The sequence below is a fragment of the Microdochium trichocladiopsis genome (assembly GCF_020744255.1).
Source record: "Microdochium trichocladiopsis strain MPI-CAGE-CH-0230 chromosome Unknown B0I36scaffold_2, whole genome shotgun sequence".
Taxonomy (NCBI): domain Eukaryota; kingdom Fungi; phylum Ascomycota; class Sordariomycetes; order Xylariales; family Microdochiaceae; genus Microdochium; species Microdochium trichocladiopsis.
Genome location: NW_025763545.1, coordinates 315,550 through 333,963, shown reverse-complemented (window position 1 = coordinate 333,963; position 18,414 = coordinate 315,550). Strand labels below are relative to the sequence as shown.

Genomic DNA, 18,414 nt, shown 5'->3' with positions numbered 1-18,414 from the left:
AGGCTGATGCTAACCAAGGCTGGGTGAGTCAAATAATGCAAAGACAAGTGAGATGGCCATTTCATGACGGCATAGAGAGAGGGCGAGCTACCCCGACTCGCCGAGGAGCTCCCACTGAGCGAGCAGCCTGCGGGGTGGAGATGGATGGGGTCCCGCTCCTCCTTATCGCCGGAGCTAAGAGCGGAGTTAGTTAGTGGCGCATGCACCCTTTCTTCCTCTGGAGGGATTGGCAATCCTTCAGTTACAGGCAGATCTGCCGTGGTGTTTGTAGATTGAAGCGCTCTTTTGTGTTTGTGTAGACATGGTCTGGGGCTGAGAAAAGGCTGAAAATGGAGGTCGTTGGTGTTACGGCAGGATACTGCGGTTGTGAAACCTTGAAAACACCAAATCTGGAATTGTTAAACGGAGAATTAAAAGCAACTAAAATTTAAGTGCTTCGAGTTTTAGTTGGACATGAACATCCGCGAAATTCACACGATTCAAGCGACAGGAGACGTCTACGTTCCGAAGGACTTACCACGCTACGTAGCCGAGCACATCTCATGGTTAAGCGAGCAAGCAACATTCAATCAGAACCAAACAGTTCCGCAGCCCTGCGCACAAGACACAAGACGAGACCTCCATGTCTCATACATCGCATTTATAGGAGCTCGCCAACATGGACACGATTGAGCAGCTCATTGCCTGGGCAGGTCCCAAAGGCGTCAAGCTGAATGGTCTTGGGCCGCAGAGGATGCCTGGCCGGGGCATCGGGCTCGTCGCGACTCGTGAGATCCAGGTCAGTACTTTGCAATCACAGCGTATTAACATGAACGTTGCCAGGAAAGCACACGAAAAAAAAAAAAAAGTAAATATACGCCACTGACACCTACCAACAGCCCAACGAAATTGTCCTCGAGATCCCCATCGCTTGTCTCAGGACCCTAGACACAGTCCCCAAGCCTCTAGTCCGTAAGCTGCCGCCTAAAATGTCAGTCCACGGCCTGCTCGCAGCCGATCTGATGCTCGACGGCGTCAATCCCAGCAGTGAGGAGCACAGCCGGTATGCAGCGTGGGACGCCGTGTGCCCGACGCCAGAGGACCTCAGCACGGCACCTCTGCTCTGGCCCGAGGAGCTACAGGCTCTCCTGCCGCGTGCCGCGCGCGAGCTGCTCGATAAGCAGAAGGCCAAGTTTGCAAAGGACTGGGCGGGGGTACGGCCTGTAGCGGTGGCTACAGCAGGAGGAGCAGAGAAAGATGTCGCCTCGGGCAGTACATCAGTCAATGCTAGTCAACAAGGCACAGACGACAAGGACGGTGACCACGAAGACGAAGGTCTCAAGGCTAGGTACAAGCATGCCTGGCTCCTCGTCAACACGCGGACATTCTACTACACCAACGCCAAGCTGAAGAAGCGGCCGCGGGACGACCACATGGCCCTCCAGCCGGTCGCTGACCTGTTCAACCACACCGACGACGACTCCGTCACATGCAAGGTATCCTTCGACTACCGAGGGTTCAGCTTCCGGGCGTCCAAGATCTACAACCCGGGTGACGAAGTACACATTTGCTACGGCCGGCACGGGAACGACAAGCTGCTCGTCGAGTACGGGTTCGCAATGGACGAGAACCGCTGGGACGAAGTCGTGCTGGACGAGGTCGTGCTCGCCAAGCTGGACGAGTCGCAGCGAGACGTACTGGAGGAGTTTGGGTTCCTCGGCAAGTATGTCCTCGATCGCGAAGGGGTGTGCTATCGGACCCAGGTTGCGGTCAGGATGTTGTGTTGCAAGCACGGGGAGTGGAGGAGGTTTGTGGACGGGGCCGATGACGGGGAGGCGACTCAGGAAGCCGTGGATCTTTTAGTTCTCGGCATGCTGAGGGAGTCTCTGAGCACGGCGGCGACGAAGATCGAGGAAGTGGGAGGGATGGCGGTGGGGAGACCGGAGCAGAGGGAAATGCTCGTCCGTAGATGGAAGCAGATTTACCAGATATTGCAGACGCACATACACCGCATTGTGGGAAAAGCACAATCTTAGCTGTACCAGCACAGGACAGCGCCTAATAGAAGTCGCTCAGAGGGATAGAACCCAATGGTGGAGTATGCAATGGTTCCCAGACAGGTGATCGATACCGAGATTGAAAACGAAATGAATGAACGCCGTGCCAAATCCCAGCCCCAAGGCCCCTATGTTGTATGATGATACATAAGATTCGTTCCGCATTGTACAAGAGTAGTGATACAGAAAGACAGCAAGTCCCCAGTGTGCCCACGTAGGATCTCGTCTTGTCATTCGCTCGTCTCGGGAGATGCGATCAAGTGCTGCTCGAGAGACCGCTTTCTCTGCGCATCGCCTCCTGCCGCGCCTTGGCCTCGTCGCTCTTGGCCGCGTCCTGTCGTAATCGTTCCTCTTTGCGCTTTTGTTCGGCTTCTTGCTGCACGATCCATACTGTTCCCAAGAGGTTAATTTTTGGCTCTGTGACCCGGCTTGCAGCACAGCTTTGCTCCTTGCGCGCGGCCACGGTGCAAAGCACCACTATCGGGAATTGATCGTCGGAGTGGAAGAGAACATACTCGGCTTATCCGACTTGGAGTACTCCTTGAGCTGCACGACGAAGTCGTCAAACTCCTTCTGCCGTTCGTACCGCCGCTCGAGACTCCGCTTCTGCAGCTCGGGGTTGTAGCGCTTGAACAACTCCTCGTCGGTAGGGGTCAGCCACATGGTGAACGCAGGGCCGCCGACGCATACCACGGCGCCGCTGTGGAAGAAGCCAGTCGTCAGTTTTTCGCGATGGGATGTTCGTGGGGGGGTCATGACACAAGTTCAAAGCATAGCTTTCTTGTGCTGGTGTCGCCCAATGATCGGAGGTCAAGGAATGCTTACACTGCGCCCATCTTCAACCACGTCGCCAGCTTTCCCTTTGGTGCCATGTTGCTGTTTCTTGTGCCCGGATGTATGGTTGCGTGGTCGTGCAAAGATGGCGATTAAACTACCAGATTCGTGGATCAGAAAACGGTCCTGGCCAAGCACCACTGGTCCATGACGACAGGGAATGGAAGCTGGGGTCTAGGAGCTGCACGCCCTGGAGATGCCCCACTTCAACACCACAGAGGGTGGTGATTGGGTAGAGGCAAGCTACACTAAATGGCCATTACTTCTCAAGGTTTGATAGATATTGTGCGGAACATGTGACATGCTAGCCACGCAATGGTTGAATTATCTGTGGTTATCCTTGCACCAGGGAAATCGGAGTATGCACGAACAGGAGTCCCCGATACAGAGTGGAGGCAGAGCTAGTTACACGTCGTTGACTGGGACCATTGGAATAATGGCCCTGAGTGAGGGCCTCCGACAAGTTGATTCGGCGTGAACGGGCATTCGGCTGGCCAAGTAATTAACATGCATCACTTCGGGACATATAAATAGCCAAGAAATCACGGAGCCGGAACACAATCTCCAGCTCAAGCGCAAAGCTCGGAGCTTTTGGTTAGACGGTCGCCTGTGGTACGGCATGAGGCACACCTGACTAGTTTCGGACATGGAATTGTGCTGCTTCGGATTACAGTAATGCATGTGATGCTACAAAAGCGATCCTCGCCTCCGCTTAATAACTCCTTGCTGTGATTGCTGCATTTATTGACCGCCGTGACTTCGACACCACTGTGAGGATGGCATGGCCTTCATTCGAGTTGCAATTGCCTAACCTGTCAAGAACCTTTGGAACATCGTCGTTGGCGCATCAAAGCTGATCCCTTCGTCGTGCCCGTGGTGGTGCTCACTTGCCAAAAGCTCGAGATTTCATTAATTTGCGTGTTTGTGGTATCGTAGATGCAATAAAGATGACCCTTCGAGAACCGGCGCACCCCCTTAGCAGCCCGTATTTTTGTCCATGATTTTTGCTATTGTTACACCCTTGTTCGGCAGGATCTCGACTCTACGCGCCACCGACGAGCACATTGTTGACGGGGATGTGGACTACGAGGGATAAGGGGTCAGTATCTGGATGCGGAAGTCTGTACGGGGACAAGTCGACTTACTGAGCTTGACAATGTAACCAACAGCGCCCATGATCAGGAAGCCCATGCCAACAGCCTGGCAAATCTTGATGAACTCCTTCTGGTCGGCTAGAAGAGAAGACAAAGTTAGCGCGGAATTCGCATTCGATAGCAGGACGTCGTAGCGCCCAGGCAACCGCAGCAGCAGCACCCAAGGCCGCGTGCTTTGCGACGGTCGGAGCAGGCTTCAGCATTGTCGGGCGCAAGGCTGGATCGAGGCTGCGCGGTGCCGGCGCGTGTGATTGTGCTGTGGGCATGGAGTTGACTAACGCTTGGTGCACCGGGTCATGAACTGAGTGCCCTCCCTGACAAAGTCCTTGGGGACGTCGAGGAACTCTTGCAGTTGGTCGGCCATTGTGAATTGCTGTGTGGGAGTCTGCGAGTGACGTGTGTTGAGCTCGGGGGGTGGTGTGAGCGGTCGTGTGTGGGAGGGAAAGTCGTCGTGGGTATCACGGGAGAAGGAGGTTGAGCACAAGTCGCCTCCAGCTGGGGTGCTCGTCGTGGATGCGGCCAGATTTCCCCAGCCAGCCAGCCAGTCAGCCAGAAATCCAGGGACTGCGGCGGAACACCTTGAATTGGCCAGCTTGCAGAGCCACACCCGCTGGCCCCTGCGACTGGTTGCTCCTGCAGGGCGAGCCTGGCCTGGAGCTCGGAAGACGCACTAGTACCAATTAGTTCTAGTGCCACGGTGCCCCTGGCCGCGAGTGCAGGCCAGCTCTTTTCCAGCCTGTCGTCTCAGGCAGCAAGCACTGTTTGAGCTTCAACCTCCCGGTATCCATGGCATGACTGGAGCTCCCTCCCTTCGTCGACCACTCTGCTTCACTGCCCCTCCCAGGCCCGACTCTCTCCTCCGTCCAAGAGCAACTCAGTCGCCAGCCACACCTTGCGCGACAACTGCCCGCCCCAGGACGATTCCTTCTTTGCGACCGCCGTCACCCTAGCTTGCCCCCTGTCGACTCGCAGGCGCGTCCACAGCTTGTTCACTTCTGGCTCACCACCCCAGCCAGCACCGAGCCTTGCGCGACCGGAGTCGTCTTTCCCTCTTGCACCGACGTTCAAGTGCTAGGGATCGACACACAACCCATCTGGGGACCGCCGCACATTTCTGCTGGATAGGCATCGTTTCCTGCCGTGTCACTGTCCAAGCACGGGCGGAGTTGGTTTTCGTCTTCAGAGGACGTCTTTGTACATTACTCCCACGAGGCTACCCTCGCCTTGCAACCTGTAGCCTGCGTACTTGCCGTACAGGCATTGATGCAGCAGAAGACCCTGCAAGATTGCAAGCACAGAGCTTCGTCTTGACGTCTCCTTGTCTTGGCCGCAAGTGGAAAGACTACCTTGGTCCGGTACTGGACAAATCTTGTCAAACATACAGAGGATCTGGACTGTACGTATATCACTATGTTTCCTGTACATTCCGGCAGTCATGTGTGCCAGAAGCATTGGCATTGGTTTTGTCGGAGCTCGACCAAGCCACCACGGCCCCATGTTTGCCTTTCTAACGCTGATGTTTGGTTTTCAAAGACAGCTGCCCAATCCTGTATTTTATTCCCAATACATCGGTCACTTCTGCTATCTAACTAGCGCAACCCTCACGGGTGATTTTGTTCCTGTTGATCTGCTTAAGCAACGAACCAGACCAGCAGACAACCCGACCACGCACAATGGCCGACGAGGACTTTGAGATCGACATCTACGGCGACGCCGAGGACAATGGGTCCAAGGCACAGGATCAGGGCAACCAGGGATACAGCAACAACTCGGCCATCACCGTCGCCAACGGCTCCAACAACTCAACATCTCAGTCCGAGCAACATGGCTCGTATGACCACGACACTGGAGACCAACATGGCATGGACGTGAACGAGGACAACACCAGTGCGCCTGTCCACCAGCAGGGTGTAAAGCGCAAAGAGGCACCAGATGATAGACCTGTTGACCCTGGTGCTACGAGCGCTCTTTTGGTTGGTGATTTGCCATGGTGGAGCACAGACGATGATATTCGCGGGATGGCCCGGCAAGCAGGCTGCGAGGCTGAGCTTAAAGACATCACCTTCAGCGAGCACAAAGTGAATGGCAAGAGCAAAGGGTAAGTTGTGGCCATTGGTGGGTTGAGCCGCCGTTACGTGCGCTAACAGCTGCCGCAGTCAAGCCTATGTGGAGTTTGTATCGCAACAGGCCGCCACAGCAGTGAAGCATGAGATCGAGCAGGCTGGCGAGAACAACGCTACGAAAAAGCACACAGTCACATACACGAACCCCAACAACAACCCGTACCGCACACTTCCCAAGGATGGCCCAACGCGAGCGAACAAGGATGTCGCTACCAGAGGTGGACCTATGTCTGGTGGATACAACGACCGTGGCGGCGGCAACTTCAACGGCGGATTCCGTGGTCGAGGCGGAGGCGGCTTTGGCGGACCCCGTGGAGGCGGCGGCTTCAACCGCAACTTCGTCGGCAACAACATGGCCGGAGGCGGCGGCGGAGGCGGCTTCAACAACGGCATGGTCGGCGGCGGATTCAATAATGGCATGGGCGGTGGTGGCTTCAATATGGGCTTCAACAACCGCGGCGGCAACATGATGGGCGGCAACATGCGCGGGGGCGGCATGCGTGGTCGCGGCGGCATGGGAGGCATGAACGGCGGCATGAATGCCGGTATGATGGGTGGCATGATGGGTGGCATGCCTGGAATGGGCATGCAGATGGGCGGCATGCCGGGCGGTATGGGCATGGGCTTCCAGCAGCCGCACTTCAACCCGACATTCTTTGGCAACAACCAGCAGCAGTCGGACTGGCAAAACCCTCACGGTGCCAAGCGACCACGGCCGGAATAGAACGCCGAGCCGTGGGTGGCGTTTGTGTCTAATCGGAATGGAGGGCCCTCCAAGGAGAATGGGGATGCCCGCCAAAAGTGAAGAAGTTTTGTACATTTCCCACACTGTCGATTTTCTCTGGCGGCGAAGGAAAAGATAAGTCGGCGCAACACGGGTCTATTACAAGGGTCAATTTTGTTCTTTCGAGGAGTCATGTCATTTCCAGTTTCATCGTACTTGGCGCTTTTGCAGTTTTCGGTCAGACACACACACAATATGTTTTTGCCTTTTTTCCCTCTCGACTGTGTCAACATGCGTATCATGCCAGGAGCGAACACAACTCAGCCAAGACGTCTTGGTATCGTCAGTGTGTGCTGTGAAGACTTGTTCTGGCGCTCGTATTGTTTGTGACCAACTATCATGTAGGCTTGCTTCCTAGGCAGTCTTTTTCGTGGAGCCGGCGACACTTTTGCGCGAGCTTGATACTAACGCGAGCGGCGTGCGCGTCGACGACGACCCGTTGGGTCCAAATAACCCCAGAAAATAAGCCGTCCTGGTGAGGCCGAGAAAGATCTGTAATCCTCGGATATGGGGATAGTGGGTTATTGTCAGTCCCTTTTGCTAAATCATGATTTTACAATCCGCATGGTAGATTTGGCCTTTATGGTAAGAAGGGGCTGGGTCTATTCGTTTCGGAGGCATGAGGCTCGTACGATAAAGAAAAAGAAAAAGAAAAAGAAAAAAAAAAAACCCCGCGCGGAAATATCACACACAGTCCCAATGAACGGCACGAAATATGAAAGGAGAATGAGAAGGAAGAAAAAAACGAACAGAAAAAAGGAAAAAGACGTACAGTGAACGCAATGTTTCCCCAGGTAGTCGCGCTCCAGCTGGCAAAGTCCATGGTGCGGTCGTAGCCGAGGCCCCAGCATGTGAGGCCGACATGGGTGACGTCGGCAATGCTGCTCGGTTCGATCACAGCCAGTTAGCCTTTACCGTCCTGGATGGCTCATCATGTGGAAATGTTCATTCTCTTCTTTTGCATGATATTGTGATGATTTATCATGAGTTGCTGCAAGGGTTTCCAAATGGGATATAGACTGTGTGCGAGGCGGTGATGCCGTGCTGGGCCGCCTGCGCGTGTGGCAAGAAGACTGAAATGCAGGGGGCCCTGACTTACAGGCAGGCTGTCAGATATGCCCTGACGACTTTGATCTCGCTGGTCGAGTATAGGACGCCCACACCGATGAGGAATACGAGGCCGTAGGTGTTGCCAAGCTGCAAGGCGACCAGGCGTGCGCTATCCGATTCCGCCGGCGAGGCAGCGATGCTTCCCAGCTTGGAAGCGATCGTGGTGCTGGCCGGGATCTGTTGCTTGATGAACCACTCTGGGTCGATCAGGGCGCCGAAGCAGCCAGCCAGCCTGGGTTGCAGGGTCGGAGAGCGTGTTGTCAATGTGATTGTTCTCTTGACAGGGCCAGTCACGGTTTTGTCGGCTGGCGTGTGAGTCTATGTGACTGGGTGTATGTGCGTGGTGCTTACAGTGATATTGGCTCAATCAGGGTGAAGATGGCCCGAGGCACTGCAGGAAGCTGAGAAGCCATGATGATGGTGGCGGGTTGGATGAAGTCGTGGTTCCGCGATTGGCTGGCTGCAGTTGCATGAACTGGTGTTGGCTGGCCGTGTCAATCAAATGCCCGAAGTCTTGCAAGACGACACAGCCAGGGGTGTCGGCTTAGAAGGCGATAGGTCTGTTTCCTGGCTGCCGTGGCTTGAGTTGTCGGCGCTCGGGATGTAAAGTTATCAAGTGTGGGGTTGGGGAGGTAGCCTTGGACTCTGAACTCTGAAGACCAACCAGTAGTCATAAGATTGTGCCTTTGGGTGTTAGAGGGCGACCAGGGGGGCTTGTCATGACTACAATTGGTAAGCAGTCTCAGGATGAAATCTGCAGCGTCGCTTTGGCAAGGCTCCGGAACTTTTGCATCTTTGGGCGGTTTGGTGGATGCTAAGGCAGCGGACGCAATGAACACCAGGAAGGGACTAGGGAGTGACACATCCGGACATGAGGCTACGATATTACAGTATACTTGCCAAGTCACGCGGGGGGACCTTCAGCCCGATAGCAACCTTGGGAGTATTTGGTTGGCACCTGAATGCCTGAGATGTGGGAAAGGATGGGTGGCCATGATACACTTGAGGACATGTGCCACATGTCTCATCTGCCACGTTGGCCGCCAGGGCATGAAGCAGGGCAGGGCACAAGTTATCAGTGACTCGCCACAGTCTGCATCGACTGAGCAATCGGCAACCGCCGGAACGACACGCTGTGCTGTGTGGCAGCAGTGGAGTCCCCTCTGGTCTCGGGGACCGGCCGCAGGGCGCGTGGTCGCCAGGCCAGGCACATCCAGACCGGTCGGACGCGGGTGTGTTCCGGCAGACGGAGCCACACTGACTTGCAGCCTCAGCCTGGATGCGGCCCTACCCAGATCCATCCACCTGCAGCCTGCCCGCCAAGCACGTCCTTGCACGCACGCTCGGCAAGGTACCAGAGACCTTGCCTTGCCATGCCTTGCCATTGCTGCACTGTGGCTGGTGGGCGCTGGTGGTGAGGAGGCAAAGTGAGTGAGGGGAAGCGGCCTGGGCTCAGAAGGGCACTGCAGCATCGAGCATGCAGTGCTCCTCTTCACACCTCGCGGGTCGAGCACGTTACCAAGGACAATTAGTGGTGCTGCTATTGCATGCCGGCCCATCAATCTGCACAACAACAACCCTGTGGCCGAAAGCGTGCGTGCGTGTGGGTTGCGCTCTCTGTGTCCAGTGTGGTCCTTGGGAGACGTCAAGCTCCTCGCCAACAGCCCGCCCCGAACCTTAGTGACCTTGGGTTGGAGCGAGGGGGCGCACCATGGTGCCTGCCTGCAAGCTGCCTGCCCCTGATCCAGTGCGAACTCGGAACACGCCTTATTGTCCTCGGGCCTGCAGTTTGAGACTCCATCCACGCGCCTCTCGCCGGTGTGGCGGCGGCTGCGGCTGCTTCTTGCTGCTGCTTGCACAACGTTCAGCTACTGTACACCATTCCTTGACGTGCAAGCGTCTGGCCCCTCTCACACCAAACCAGACCTGCCCGGCAACAACCTTGGAAGTCCTAAGCGGTTTCTGCCAACAGTCAATCGTGTGGCCCATCCATCCATCCATCCCACTTTGTCTTGTCCCTGGAGGGTGTGTGAGGGGAGACCTTCAAGGGGGCCACCTCGATTACATCAAATCAAATCAGTCAATTAGACAATCAACTCGCCAGTCCCATCTCACCAGCCTGGGACTCGAAACCCAATTCTATCCACCATCAAAACCGTCCCTGCTGGCCAGCTTCCCCTTCCAGTCCCAGTCAAAGTCTCAAAGGCCTTGCTCACTTCACCCGTTCCCCCTCGCTCGTTTGCATCTCTCTAGCTCTCCACCACGTCTCTCGTTTCCCCAATGGGTCCTTAGATTGTCATCTCGCCCGCCTCGACGGCTTCTCCCTACATCTCAGAATCCTTGGGGTTCTCTGCCTGGGGCCTGCCCACCGGTTACGCTGTCCATTCTCCTGCCGCACCCTCAGTGGACTGTCTGCTGGCCTGGCGACCTGTAGTCACTGGTGACTCGAGCGTGCCCCCTGGCCGACTCCGATGCCCCTCCCCCTGGCAGCTGCTGCCGATCAAGCATGGCCACCATCGAGCCCCGACTTATTCACCTCCTCAACGAGTCGACCTCAACGCCAAAACCGGGCCACGCCGAGCTGCCGCCCATCAAAGGCCTCAACTTGCCACAGTCCTCGAGCTCAACGAGTCTCCCACAACTCGTAGAGCCCGAGGTCTCTCGCAGGCTCGAGCACAACCCAGATCAGAATGGGGCACAGCCCGTGCGCCACCCCCCGTATGGTGCTGGCGATGACGGGCATACTGGCTCGCTGACGAGGCCGGACAGCACAGGTCATCTCGCCGACCGTTCGCTCGTCACTCATGTGTCCTCCCAGGACCTCCGCATGATCCTGGATGACAACCCTGACCTCGCCCTTGATGATCTTGCCAACAAGAAGCGTCCTAACAAGGAGGACTTTGTTCAGCTGCCACAGCCGCTCAAGAAGCAGAAGGCCACTGCGCAGCAGCCGCACACATTCCCGCCCATCATCGTAGGCCTTCTTGAGCCGCCGGATCGTGCTGCTCTGCTCTCACTCCCGCCCATCTCCTTTGATGGCCGTCCACAATCGGACACCCACGGAGAGGCCTCGAGCACTTCAGGTGGTCCCACTGCCGTCGAGGGCCAACCTTCCGTGGCATCGACTGATCAGCAAAGCCAGAGCTCAGCCCCAGACCCTGAGCGTACTCCGACTGGGAAGCCCAAACGGAAAGCCGCTAAGCCACGGCGGAAGTGGTCCGAGGAGGAGACGAATCATCTCCTTCTCGGAGTAAGTAAGCATGGAGTAGGAAGGTGGACTGATATAATGGAGGATCCCGAGTACAATTTTCATGACCGATCAGCTGGAGATCTCAAAGATCGATTTCGCACTTGCTGCCCCGCTGAGCTGCGGGACGACCTCCTCGCGAAGAAGGCAGATGCCACAGGCAGGGACGATATCTCGGGGCAGGCACTTGCTGTGCGTAAGCCCACCAAGGGGCTCATGTCGGAGAACATTCTGAATCGGGATGATGATGTTGAGGCCGAGCCAAGCAGCCAACCCGAGCTAGACCCTTCCGGACCCAAGCAGCGCAAGAGTCGAGCTCATCGCAAGAAACTGGAAGATCTGGTGGAGCTTGGCATCAAAGGTCCGTTCAAAAAGTCTCACCGTCGTGAAAGGCGGCCCTTTTCAGAACAAGACGATCGGGAGATCCTCGAAGGGTTTGAACTATATGGTCCACAATGGACAAAGATCCAGCGAGATCCGCGATACCACCTTTCGAGCCGGCAGCCAACCGATTTGAGAGATCGCCTCCGCAACAAGTATCCCGAGCGATTTCCGGGGACCGAGAAGACGGCCTTGCACGTTAAAGGGGATCAATCTGCTCAGGCGAGTACTCTCGAACCATCGGTCAACATGACTATCGGGAACTCGCTCAATGCTGCGAGATCCACCCAGAAGCCCAACCCGCAACTCGACAGAACTCATTCAAAGGAAGAAATACCACGGTTCTCTGCCCATAGCAGTTTCACGGACTCGGCAGACTACATCCCGCCAATGAGCCACAGTGTTTGGACAGACAACCCCATCCCCGGATTCCACACTGGTGCGATGGGCGAGATGGATATCTCGCGTCTGCTTCTGGATGACACCCACAGCTTTGTGGACACATCAACAAGCGACCGCCGCGGTTTGAGTTGATGACCTAGCCTCCCAGTATTTACGACGTAATGACCTTGAATCCATCAAAGCGCGATCATGTCTTTTATACAGTAAGCGAATCAATCTTCGTGCTATCCACGTCTGTGAAGGCTCAAAACATGTGAAAGCGGCTTGGAGATGATTGCGTGTTCTTGTGCTTAAAGTTTGATCGTACAGGCTCCGTCATTTTCAACGTGGTGCCTTTTTCTGCAATTCCGCGAGGAGAAAGTAAATCGTGCAGTCTCGTTGCGTTCATCTCGGTAGGGAAGTTGTCCACTCAGATCACTAAGTGAGCAGCCGGCCCGGTATATGCTCCAGAGGGGCGCTTGTACTGCAGGATCCACTCTCCCTCCTCGACCTACCGAGACCCGCTTTTCAGAGCGCATGGACCACCTTGCCCAGATGACTCTCCTAGCGATTCCACTTCCTCGCACAAGAATTTAGCACTTTTTCTGGGTCCTGCACGAAAATTGCTACGCCCTTCAACTTCCGTGGATCCAACGCTGAGACCCTCGCACTTTCACTCCTCACGACCAACCGCCAACACAGCCAGTCAATACCGTCAAAATGGGCAGAGGACCGTAAGTAACCACATCCTGCTTTGCGCCTTGTCTACTTTCCGGCACGGACGGCTCGAAGACGAGCGGTATCGCGGCAACGAACGATTTTCTCGAGCAACCTCGTCTTCGATCCGTACCGAATATTTGGAATACAAGTCAATGGAGTCACGACCGCTGACATTCACGCTCGCCCTGCAGTAAGAAGCACCAGAAGCGCCTGAGCGCCCCCTCGCACTGGCTCCTCGACAAGCTGTCGGGTGTCTATGCCCCCAAGGCTTCTGCCGGTCCCCACAAGGGTCGCGATGCTCTGCCTCTGATCATCTTCATCCGCAACCGTCTCAAGTATGCGCTCAACTACCGCGAGACCAAGTCGATCCTCATGCAGCGCCTCATCAAGGTCGACGGCAAGATCCGCACCGACATGACCTACCCTGCCGGCTTCATGGATGTCATCACCATTGAGAAGACTGGCGAGAACTTCCGTCTCATCTACGACACCAAGGGCCGCTTCGCCGTCCACCGCATCCAGGCTGAGGAGGCCGAGTACAAGCTCGGCAAGGTCAAGCGTGTGCAGCTCGGCAAGGGCGGAATCCCATTCTTGGTTACGCACGATGCTAGAACGTGAGTTCTGTCAGCCATCATTCAGTCGTTGGACCAAGCTTTGGTTGAACCACCCTTCAAGAGTCTTGCCAGGGGCTTCTCGTCTTTTGGGCTGCTGTTCGTCATTCAGAAAGGAGAACAAAAGAAATGAGAAGAGCGTCTGTGGCAGACTCGATAAAGGATTTGGGTACTTCCAAGGCCTGGGCCAGCGATTGGTATGATCCCCTCATATACCCCCCTTTATACTGACTTTGCCATGCACAGTATCCGCTACCCTGACCCTGCCATCAAGGTCAACGACACCGTCAAGATTGACCTGTCCACTGGCAAGATCTCTGACTTCATCCACTTCGACACTGGTGCCATTGCCATGGTCACCGGTGGTCGCAACATGGGTCGTGTTGGTGTCATCACTCACCGTGAGCGCCACGATGGTGGTTTCAACATTGTCCACATCAAGGATGCCATTGACAACAGCTTCGCTACCCGTGAGAGCAACGTCTTCGTCATTGGCTCTGAGAAGCCGTGGGTTTCCCTGCCCAAGGGCAAGGGTGTCAAGCTCACCATCGCCGAGGAGAGAGACCGCCGCCGAGCTCACAACCTGGCTGGCCACTAAATGCTGGCTGCCGGCTCTTGTCCGTTGGTTTGATTGATGAAGCAAAAAAAGGGAAACAAAACTTGGGAAATGGTTGATTTTTCACGCATGGTCCTGGAGTCTACGGTATATCCGTTCGTGCCTGTCATGAACATGAGACAATGAAAAAAAGAAGTAAAATTGTCAAATGAGATCGATGCCTGCCCCTCACACATACACAGACCGTGCCTGTTCTGCTGTGATGTTAAAAAGTGAATTTGGAAATGAGCCACGACCCGACGAGTTTCTTTCGTGGCGGTGTCGTCCTTGTCCAAGTACCCTTCCGACGCTCCAGCCGATATGCTCGTCGGAATCCAGCGGTCGAGATCCCTCCTTCCCAGACGAGACGAGGACCCCCACGCTCTGCCTGCCTCCCAAGCCCCCCCACATCGGAGTGCTGCATCTTGTTGAGCGTGGGGTGCTGACCCTTCCCATCGACATGCATCTTCGGACAATTCGGCTGCGTGTGGCCGCTCGGCCTGTTCTCGACGCAAACCAGCCACGTGAACCAACACCCTGAACAACATCCCAGCTCAGTCCTCTCTGCGCATCGGCAGGGGATCTGCCTAGTGAGCGACGTGTGCCACCCCACGCGAAAAAGATGTCATCGCATGTCCGGTGTGCCTTTGGGGCGACCAGTTTGGTGGTATTGCTCCGGCAGCCCCGACTCAAGGTCTTGAGCACCTCTAGGGCACCACCCACCTGCCCAGTACGATCTTTGATCCATGGCCAGATGGACGACATGAATAAGCACGTCGCCGAGGCGGGGTGTCACCAGCTTCCCCAAACCCAAGGTCTAGGTTGCTGCTCTGATGACATCGCCTGGAAAGCTGGCCGCATGACCCGTCTCTGGCCGGCCACCTTGAACCGCTTCCGACGAGATGCGTACACGTCTGCCCACCCACCACCACCATGACGTGCAACGCTCATGCAAAGAGAGAGGCTGACGTTACCCCAGTATGCAGCCCGAGCTCGCTGGACGTCGCTGAGGCTCTCCTGCAGCCCAGCTCCCTGGGTCTCACGACAGACACGCGCTCCGCTGGCTCACACGGCACAGAAAGGGGCTGACCGAGCCGTGAGCGGCAGCCCGTGTGGTGGTTTCTATTACCTAAAAGCACACGCCAGACCGCCAGTGGGCTCCAAGTCTTGCAGACTCGGGCAATTACATCGCAGGTGCTGTCGCGTGATCACTGGCTTACTGAAACATTGTTGCCAAACAAAGGGATTGATCTTACAGCGTTGTAGACCTGTTTGGTCAGCGCTTGGCAAGTATGGGGCATCCTTAAACCCCCCCATTCGTTGCGCTAAATTCGCAATGGTCAGCTCTCCCTCCGAGTCGGCGAGGTTTGACCCCATCGTGAAGGAGCCCGGTCCCCACTCGGGGCGCTTTGCCCCGGCTCATCGTCCAGTCCAAGTGCCTCCCCGGATCCGCGCCTCGCTCCTCATCTTGTCGACTCCCCACAAATAGCCAAAGGGTCCGCCGGCTCTTGATCATGGAGCTCGCGCCGCCTTCCGGCTTCGCTCTTGCGTGCTCGCTGGCTCTTGTCTGACGGGTAGTCCTTTTGCTGGCATTCCTTGCTACTCCTCCTCCTCCTCTTCCTCCTCTTGCCTCAAGTCTGTTCTCTGGCTCAACGGTCAATGATTTTACTCCCTTTGTGACATCTGCCTGCATACTCACCCAGATACGTAGCGGCCTCTTATCCCGCACAATCACCAGTTGTCCGGTAACTTGTACCGGTCTGGTCCGGGCGTGATTCGTCCTCGTAACGGCAGCGAGCACGGCTGTTGTCCTATCAGAGTAATTATTGCGCCATGGTGCAGTGACATTACAACATTTACCCATTCTCAAAGACTCCAAAGACTTCAATGTTCGCGAGAACGCTTCCAGGCCGTCTGGCCGCCCGGTCATGCCGGTGTTCACTGCCATCCCCGGCAAAACATCTCGGCGGCGTCCGGAGGGCCGGCACGAGCACCGGGGCTCCTGCCGGAGGCGCAAGGTCATCACCACCTCCGTCACGCCCCGCCGATCCGCAATGGTCCGGCCAGCATGTTGCTGCTCTGACGGCGACTGCTGGCGTCCTAGGCTTTGGCCTCGCTGCGCTGTCGCTCAGCCCGAGCGAGGAGAAGAGGGAGAGCCCCATTAGCAAGAAACTCATGCTTTTCGACAACAAGCCTCCAAATCCGGTCTATGCGACTCTGGATGAGATGAATTCCGTAAGTCGCGGCTCACTGTCCTCTTCGTCGTCGTCGTCGTCGTCATCGTCGTCAACGAATAGTCTTGACTGAATGTATTAAGACTAATAACCTCTGTCTTTCAAAAACAAGGCCCTTGCCGAGATCCAGGACGAGATCCAGCGCAACGGCAATGACGAGGACATCATCAGCACCGACTCGGAGGACCTACACCGCCACGGGTACTCGGAGTGGTCGAGCTCGAACCCGGAGACGCTGCCGGTCGCGGTGGCGTACCCGCGCTCGACCGAGGAGGTCTCCATCATTGCGCGCATCTGCCACAACTACCGCATCCCCATCATCCCGTACTCGGGCGGGTCGAGCCTCGAGGGCAACTTTAGCGCGCCGTTTGGGGGTGTCAGCATCGACTTTGCGTACATGGACAAGATTATCAAGTTCAACCAGGAGGACATGGATATCGTGGTGCAGCCGAGCATTGGGTGGCAGGATCTGAACTCGCAGCTGCTGGATATGGGCAGCAGACTGTTCTTCCCGATCGATCCGGGTGAGTGTGCCTTTGGTTTTTTCTCCCAATGGGAGAACCCCTTTACTTTGAATCCCATTGACTAACATGTATGTGTACGAATAGGCCCGAATGCTAAAATCGGTGGAATGGTTGGCACGAATTGTTCCGGGACGAATGCAGTCAGGTACGGCACAATGAAGGACTGGGTCTTGAACCTGACCATTGTCCTTGCCGACGGCAGCGTCATCAAGACAAGGAGGAGACCGCGGAAGAGCTCGGCCGGGTACAATCTGAATGGGCTCTTTGTTGGCTCTGAGGGCACGCTAGGAATAGTCACTGAAGGTATGGCCGTCTACGTGGTCACTACACTGTCATGCTGGAGCACCGCAGCTAATCATGCTTATTACATACAGCCACACTCAAGCTCGCCGTTATACCTGAGGAGTTCTCCGTCGCCGTCGTCACCTTCCCCTCGATTCGAGACGCCGCTGCCGCCGCCGCCGGTGTCATGCAGAACGGCATCCCTGTTGCAGCAATGGAGATCATGGACGAGGTGCAGATGAAGGTGGTCAACCTGGGCGGCGCGACTGCCCCGCGAGTCTGGAAGGAGGAGCCGACCCTGTTCTTCAAGTTTTCCGGGACGAAGCAGAGCGTGGCTGAGAACGTGAGCCGTGTCCAGGCCATCACGAGCGCGAACAAGGGCAGCAACTTTGAGTTCGCCAAGGACGAGCGCGAGCAAAAGCTGCTGTGGTCGGCGCGCAAGGAGTCGCTGTGGTCGATGCTCGCCCTGCGCAAGGGCAACGAGGAGGTCTGGTCGACGGACGTCGCAGTGCCGTTCAGTCGGCTCGCGGAGTTGATTGAGATTAGCAAGAAAGAGATGGACGATCTGGGCCTGTTTGCGAGTATCCTTGGCCACATTGGCGACGGCAACTTCCACGAGAGCATCATGTACAACCGCCAGGACCCGGCCGAGAGGGAGAAGGTCGAGAGATGCGTCAAGAACATGGTGAGGCGGGCGATCGATATGGACGGAACGTGCACAGGCGAGCATGCTATTGGATGGGGCAAGAAGGAGGCGCTCGAGTGGGAGGTCGGGCCGGAGACGCTTGCGGTCATGAGGCAGCTCAAGCATGCGCTGGATCCGAGATGGATCATGAACCCGGGAAAAATCATGGACCTCGCTTAATAGAAAATTAGAAAATGAAGGTTTTTGTTTTGTTTTTGGAGGTTAGGAGGCGGCCGTGTGACCTTGCTCTCAGTCGACACATCGTGGTAACGAGACTGGGTTTGTCAAGTTCGTAGAATACAGCCGCGAACGTTCACTCATCAAACGGGGAAGGCACGTGCCAGTTACCACATCTAGGAGCGGCAGCTGCATTGACCTCAGAAATGATTCTCCCGGGCATAACACATACCAGACGGCCCATTGTCCCTGCGTTTAGCACGACGTCCTTCAATGGGCTGCAGACGCTCGCCGCCACATTTTGCCGCCCTCCCTCTCGACGCTCGCGCCCATAACCACCACGCCCATCACCTCACCCACCCATCGAGTTACCAATAGGCGAAGGTCTGGTCATAAATCTTCCTCGCCTCCTCAGTCTCCTCCATCGCTTTCCCTGAATGTCAAAAATCACTCCCTCCTAGTCGCCGAAGTCCAAGCACTTCCTTTCACCCACCCTCCCAATCATCAGAGTACACCTTCGTGCCTGGGCGAGAAGC

At 56.1% G+C, this 18,414-nt stretch overlaps 9 protein-coding genes across 9 annotated transcripts; 5 read left to right on the top strand and 4 right to left on the bottom strand.

The window, feature by feature from the left end:
• Positions 1-658: 658 nt before the first annotated feature.
• On the top strand, positions 659-2,015 carry B0I36DRAFT_371812 (SET domain-containing protein; the record flags this gene model as incomplete). The annotated part of the gene is made up of 2 exons (XM_046160050.1): positions 659-778; positions 879-2,015. The coding sequence occupies 2 exons, from the start codon at positions 659-661 to the stop codon at positions 2,013-2,015; spliced, it is 1,257 nt and encodes a 418-aa protein (XP_046016264.1).
• Positions 2,016-2,039: 24 nt separating this feature from the next.
• Positions 2,040-2,990, bottom strand: B0I36DRAFT_313414 (uncharacterized protein). Its single transcript, XM_046152619.1, has 2 exons — positions 2,552-2,990; positions 2,040-2,426 (listed from the first exon to the last, which is right to left on the bottom strand). Exons 1-2 carry the CDS (start codon positions 2,790-2,792, stop codon positions 2,293-2,295), a joined length of 375 nt encoding a protein of 124 aa, XP_046016263.1. The 5' UTR covers positions 2,793-2,990; the 3' UTR covers positions 2,040-2,292.
• A 474-nt stretch (positions 2,991-3,464) lies between these two features.
• B0I36DRAFT_313412 (uncharacterized protein) lies at positions 3,465-4,585 on the bottom strand. Its single transcript, XM_046152618.1, has 3 exons — positions 4,304-4,585; positions 4,016-4,102; positions 3,465-3,953 (listed from the first exon to the last, which is right to left on the bottom strand). The coding sequence occupies exons 1-3, from the start codon at positions 4,386-4,388 to the stop codon at positions 3,913-3,915; spliced, it is 213 nt and encodes a 70-aa protein (XP_046016262.1). The 5' UTR covers positions 4,389-4,585; the 3' UTR covers positions 3,465-3,912.
• A 1,112-nt stretch (positions 4,586-5,697) lies between these two features.
• On the top strand, positions 5,698-6,871 carry B0I36DRAFT_345303 (uncharacterized protein; the record flags this gene model as incomplete). Its single annotated transcript, XM_046156346.1, has 2 exons — positions 5,698-6,122; positions 6,181-6,871. 2 exons carry the CDS (start codon positions 5,698-5,700, stop codon positions 6,869-6,871), a joined length of 1,116 nt encoding a protein of 371 aa, XP_046016261.1.
• A 260-nt stretch (positions 6,872-7,131) lies between these two features.
• On the bottom strand, positions 7,132-8,778 carry B0I36DRAFT_313407 (uncharacterized protein). Its single transcript, XM_046152617.1, has 4 exons — positions 8,393-8,778; positions 8,031-8,273; positions 7,704-7,812; positions 7,132-7,423 (listed from the first exon to the last, which is right to left on the bottom strand). Exons 1-4 carry the CDS (start codon positions 8,452-8,454, stop codon positions 7,286-7,288), a joined length of 552 nt encoding a protein of 183 aa, XP_046016260.1. The 5' UTR covers positions 8,455-8,778; the 3' UTR covers positions 7,132-7,285.
• Positions 8,779-10,338: 1,560 nt separating this feature from the next.
• B0I36DRAFT_62169 (uncharacterized protein) lies at positions 10,339-12,644 on the top strand. The gene has a single exon (XM_046163108.1). It carries the CDS (start codon positions 10,548-10,550, stop codon positions 12,201-12,203), a length of 1,656 nt encoding a protein of 551 aa, XP_046016259.1. The 5' UTR covers positions 10,339-10,547; the 3' UTR covers positions 12,204-12,644.
• B0I36DRAFT_313403 (ribosomal family S4e-domain-containing protein) lies at positions 12,615-14,258 on the top strand. The gene is made up of 3 exons (XM_046152616.1): positions 12,615-12,784; positions 12,962-13,384; positions 13,628-14,258. The coding sequence occupies exons 1-3, from the start codon at positions 12,771-12,773 to the stop codon at positions 13,977-13,979; spliced, it is 789 nt and encodes a 262-aa protein (XP_046016258.1). The 5' UTR covers positions 12,615-12,770; the 3' UTR covers positions 13,980-14,258.
• Positions 14,259-14,761: 503 nt separating this feature from the next.
• B0I36DRAFT_313402 (uncharacterized protein) lies at positions 14,762-15,038 on the bottom strand. The gene has a single exon (XM_046152615.1). It carries the CDS (start codon positions 14,925-14,927, stop codon positions 14,769-14,771), a length of 159 nt encoding a protein of 52 aa, XP_046016257.1. The 5' UTR covers positions 14,928-15,038; the 3' UTR covers positions 14,762-14,768.
• A 1,113-nt stretch (positions 15,039-16,151) lies between these two features.
• Positions 16,152-17,881, top strand: B0I36DRAFT_345299 (putative D-lactate protein; the record flags this gene model as incomplete). The annotated part of the gene is made up of 4 exons (XM_046156345.1): positions 16,152-16,211; positions 16,323-16,734; positions 16,819-17,037; positions 17,109-17,881. The coding sequence occupies 4 exons, from the start codon at positions 16,152-16,154 to the stop codon at positions 17,879-17,881; spliced, it is 1,464 nt and encodes a 487-aa protein (XP_046016256.1).
• Positions 17,882-18,414: the final 533 nt, after the last annotated feature.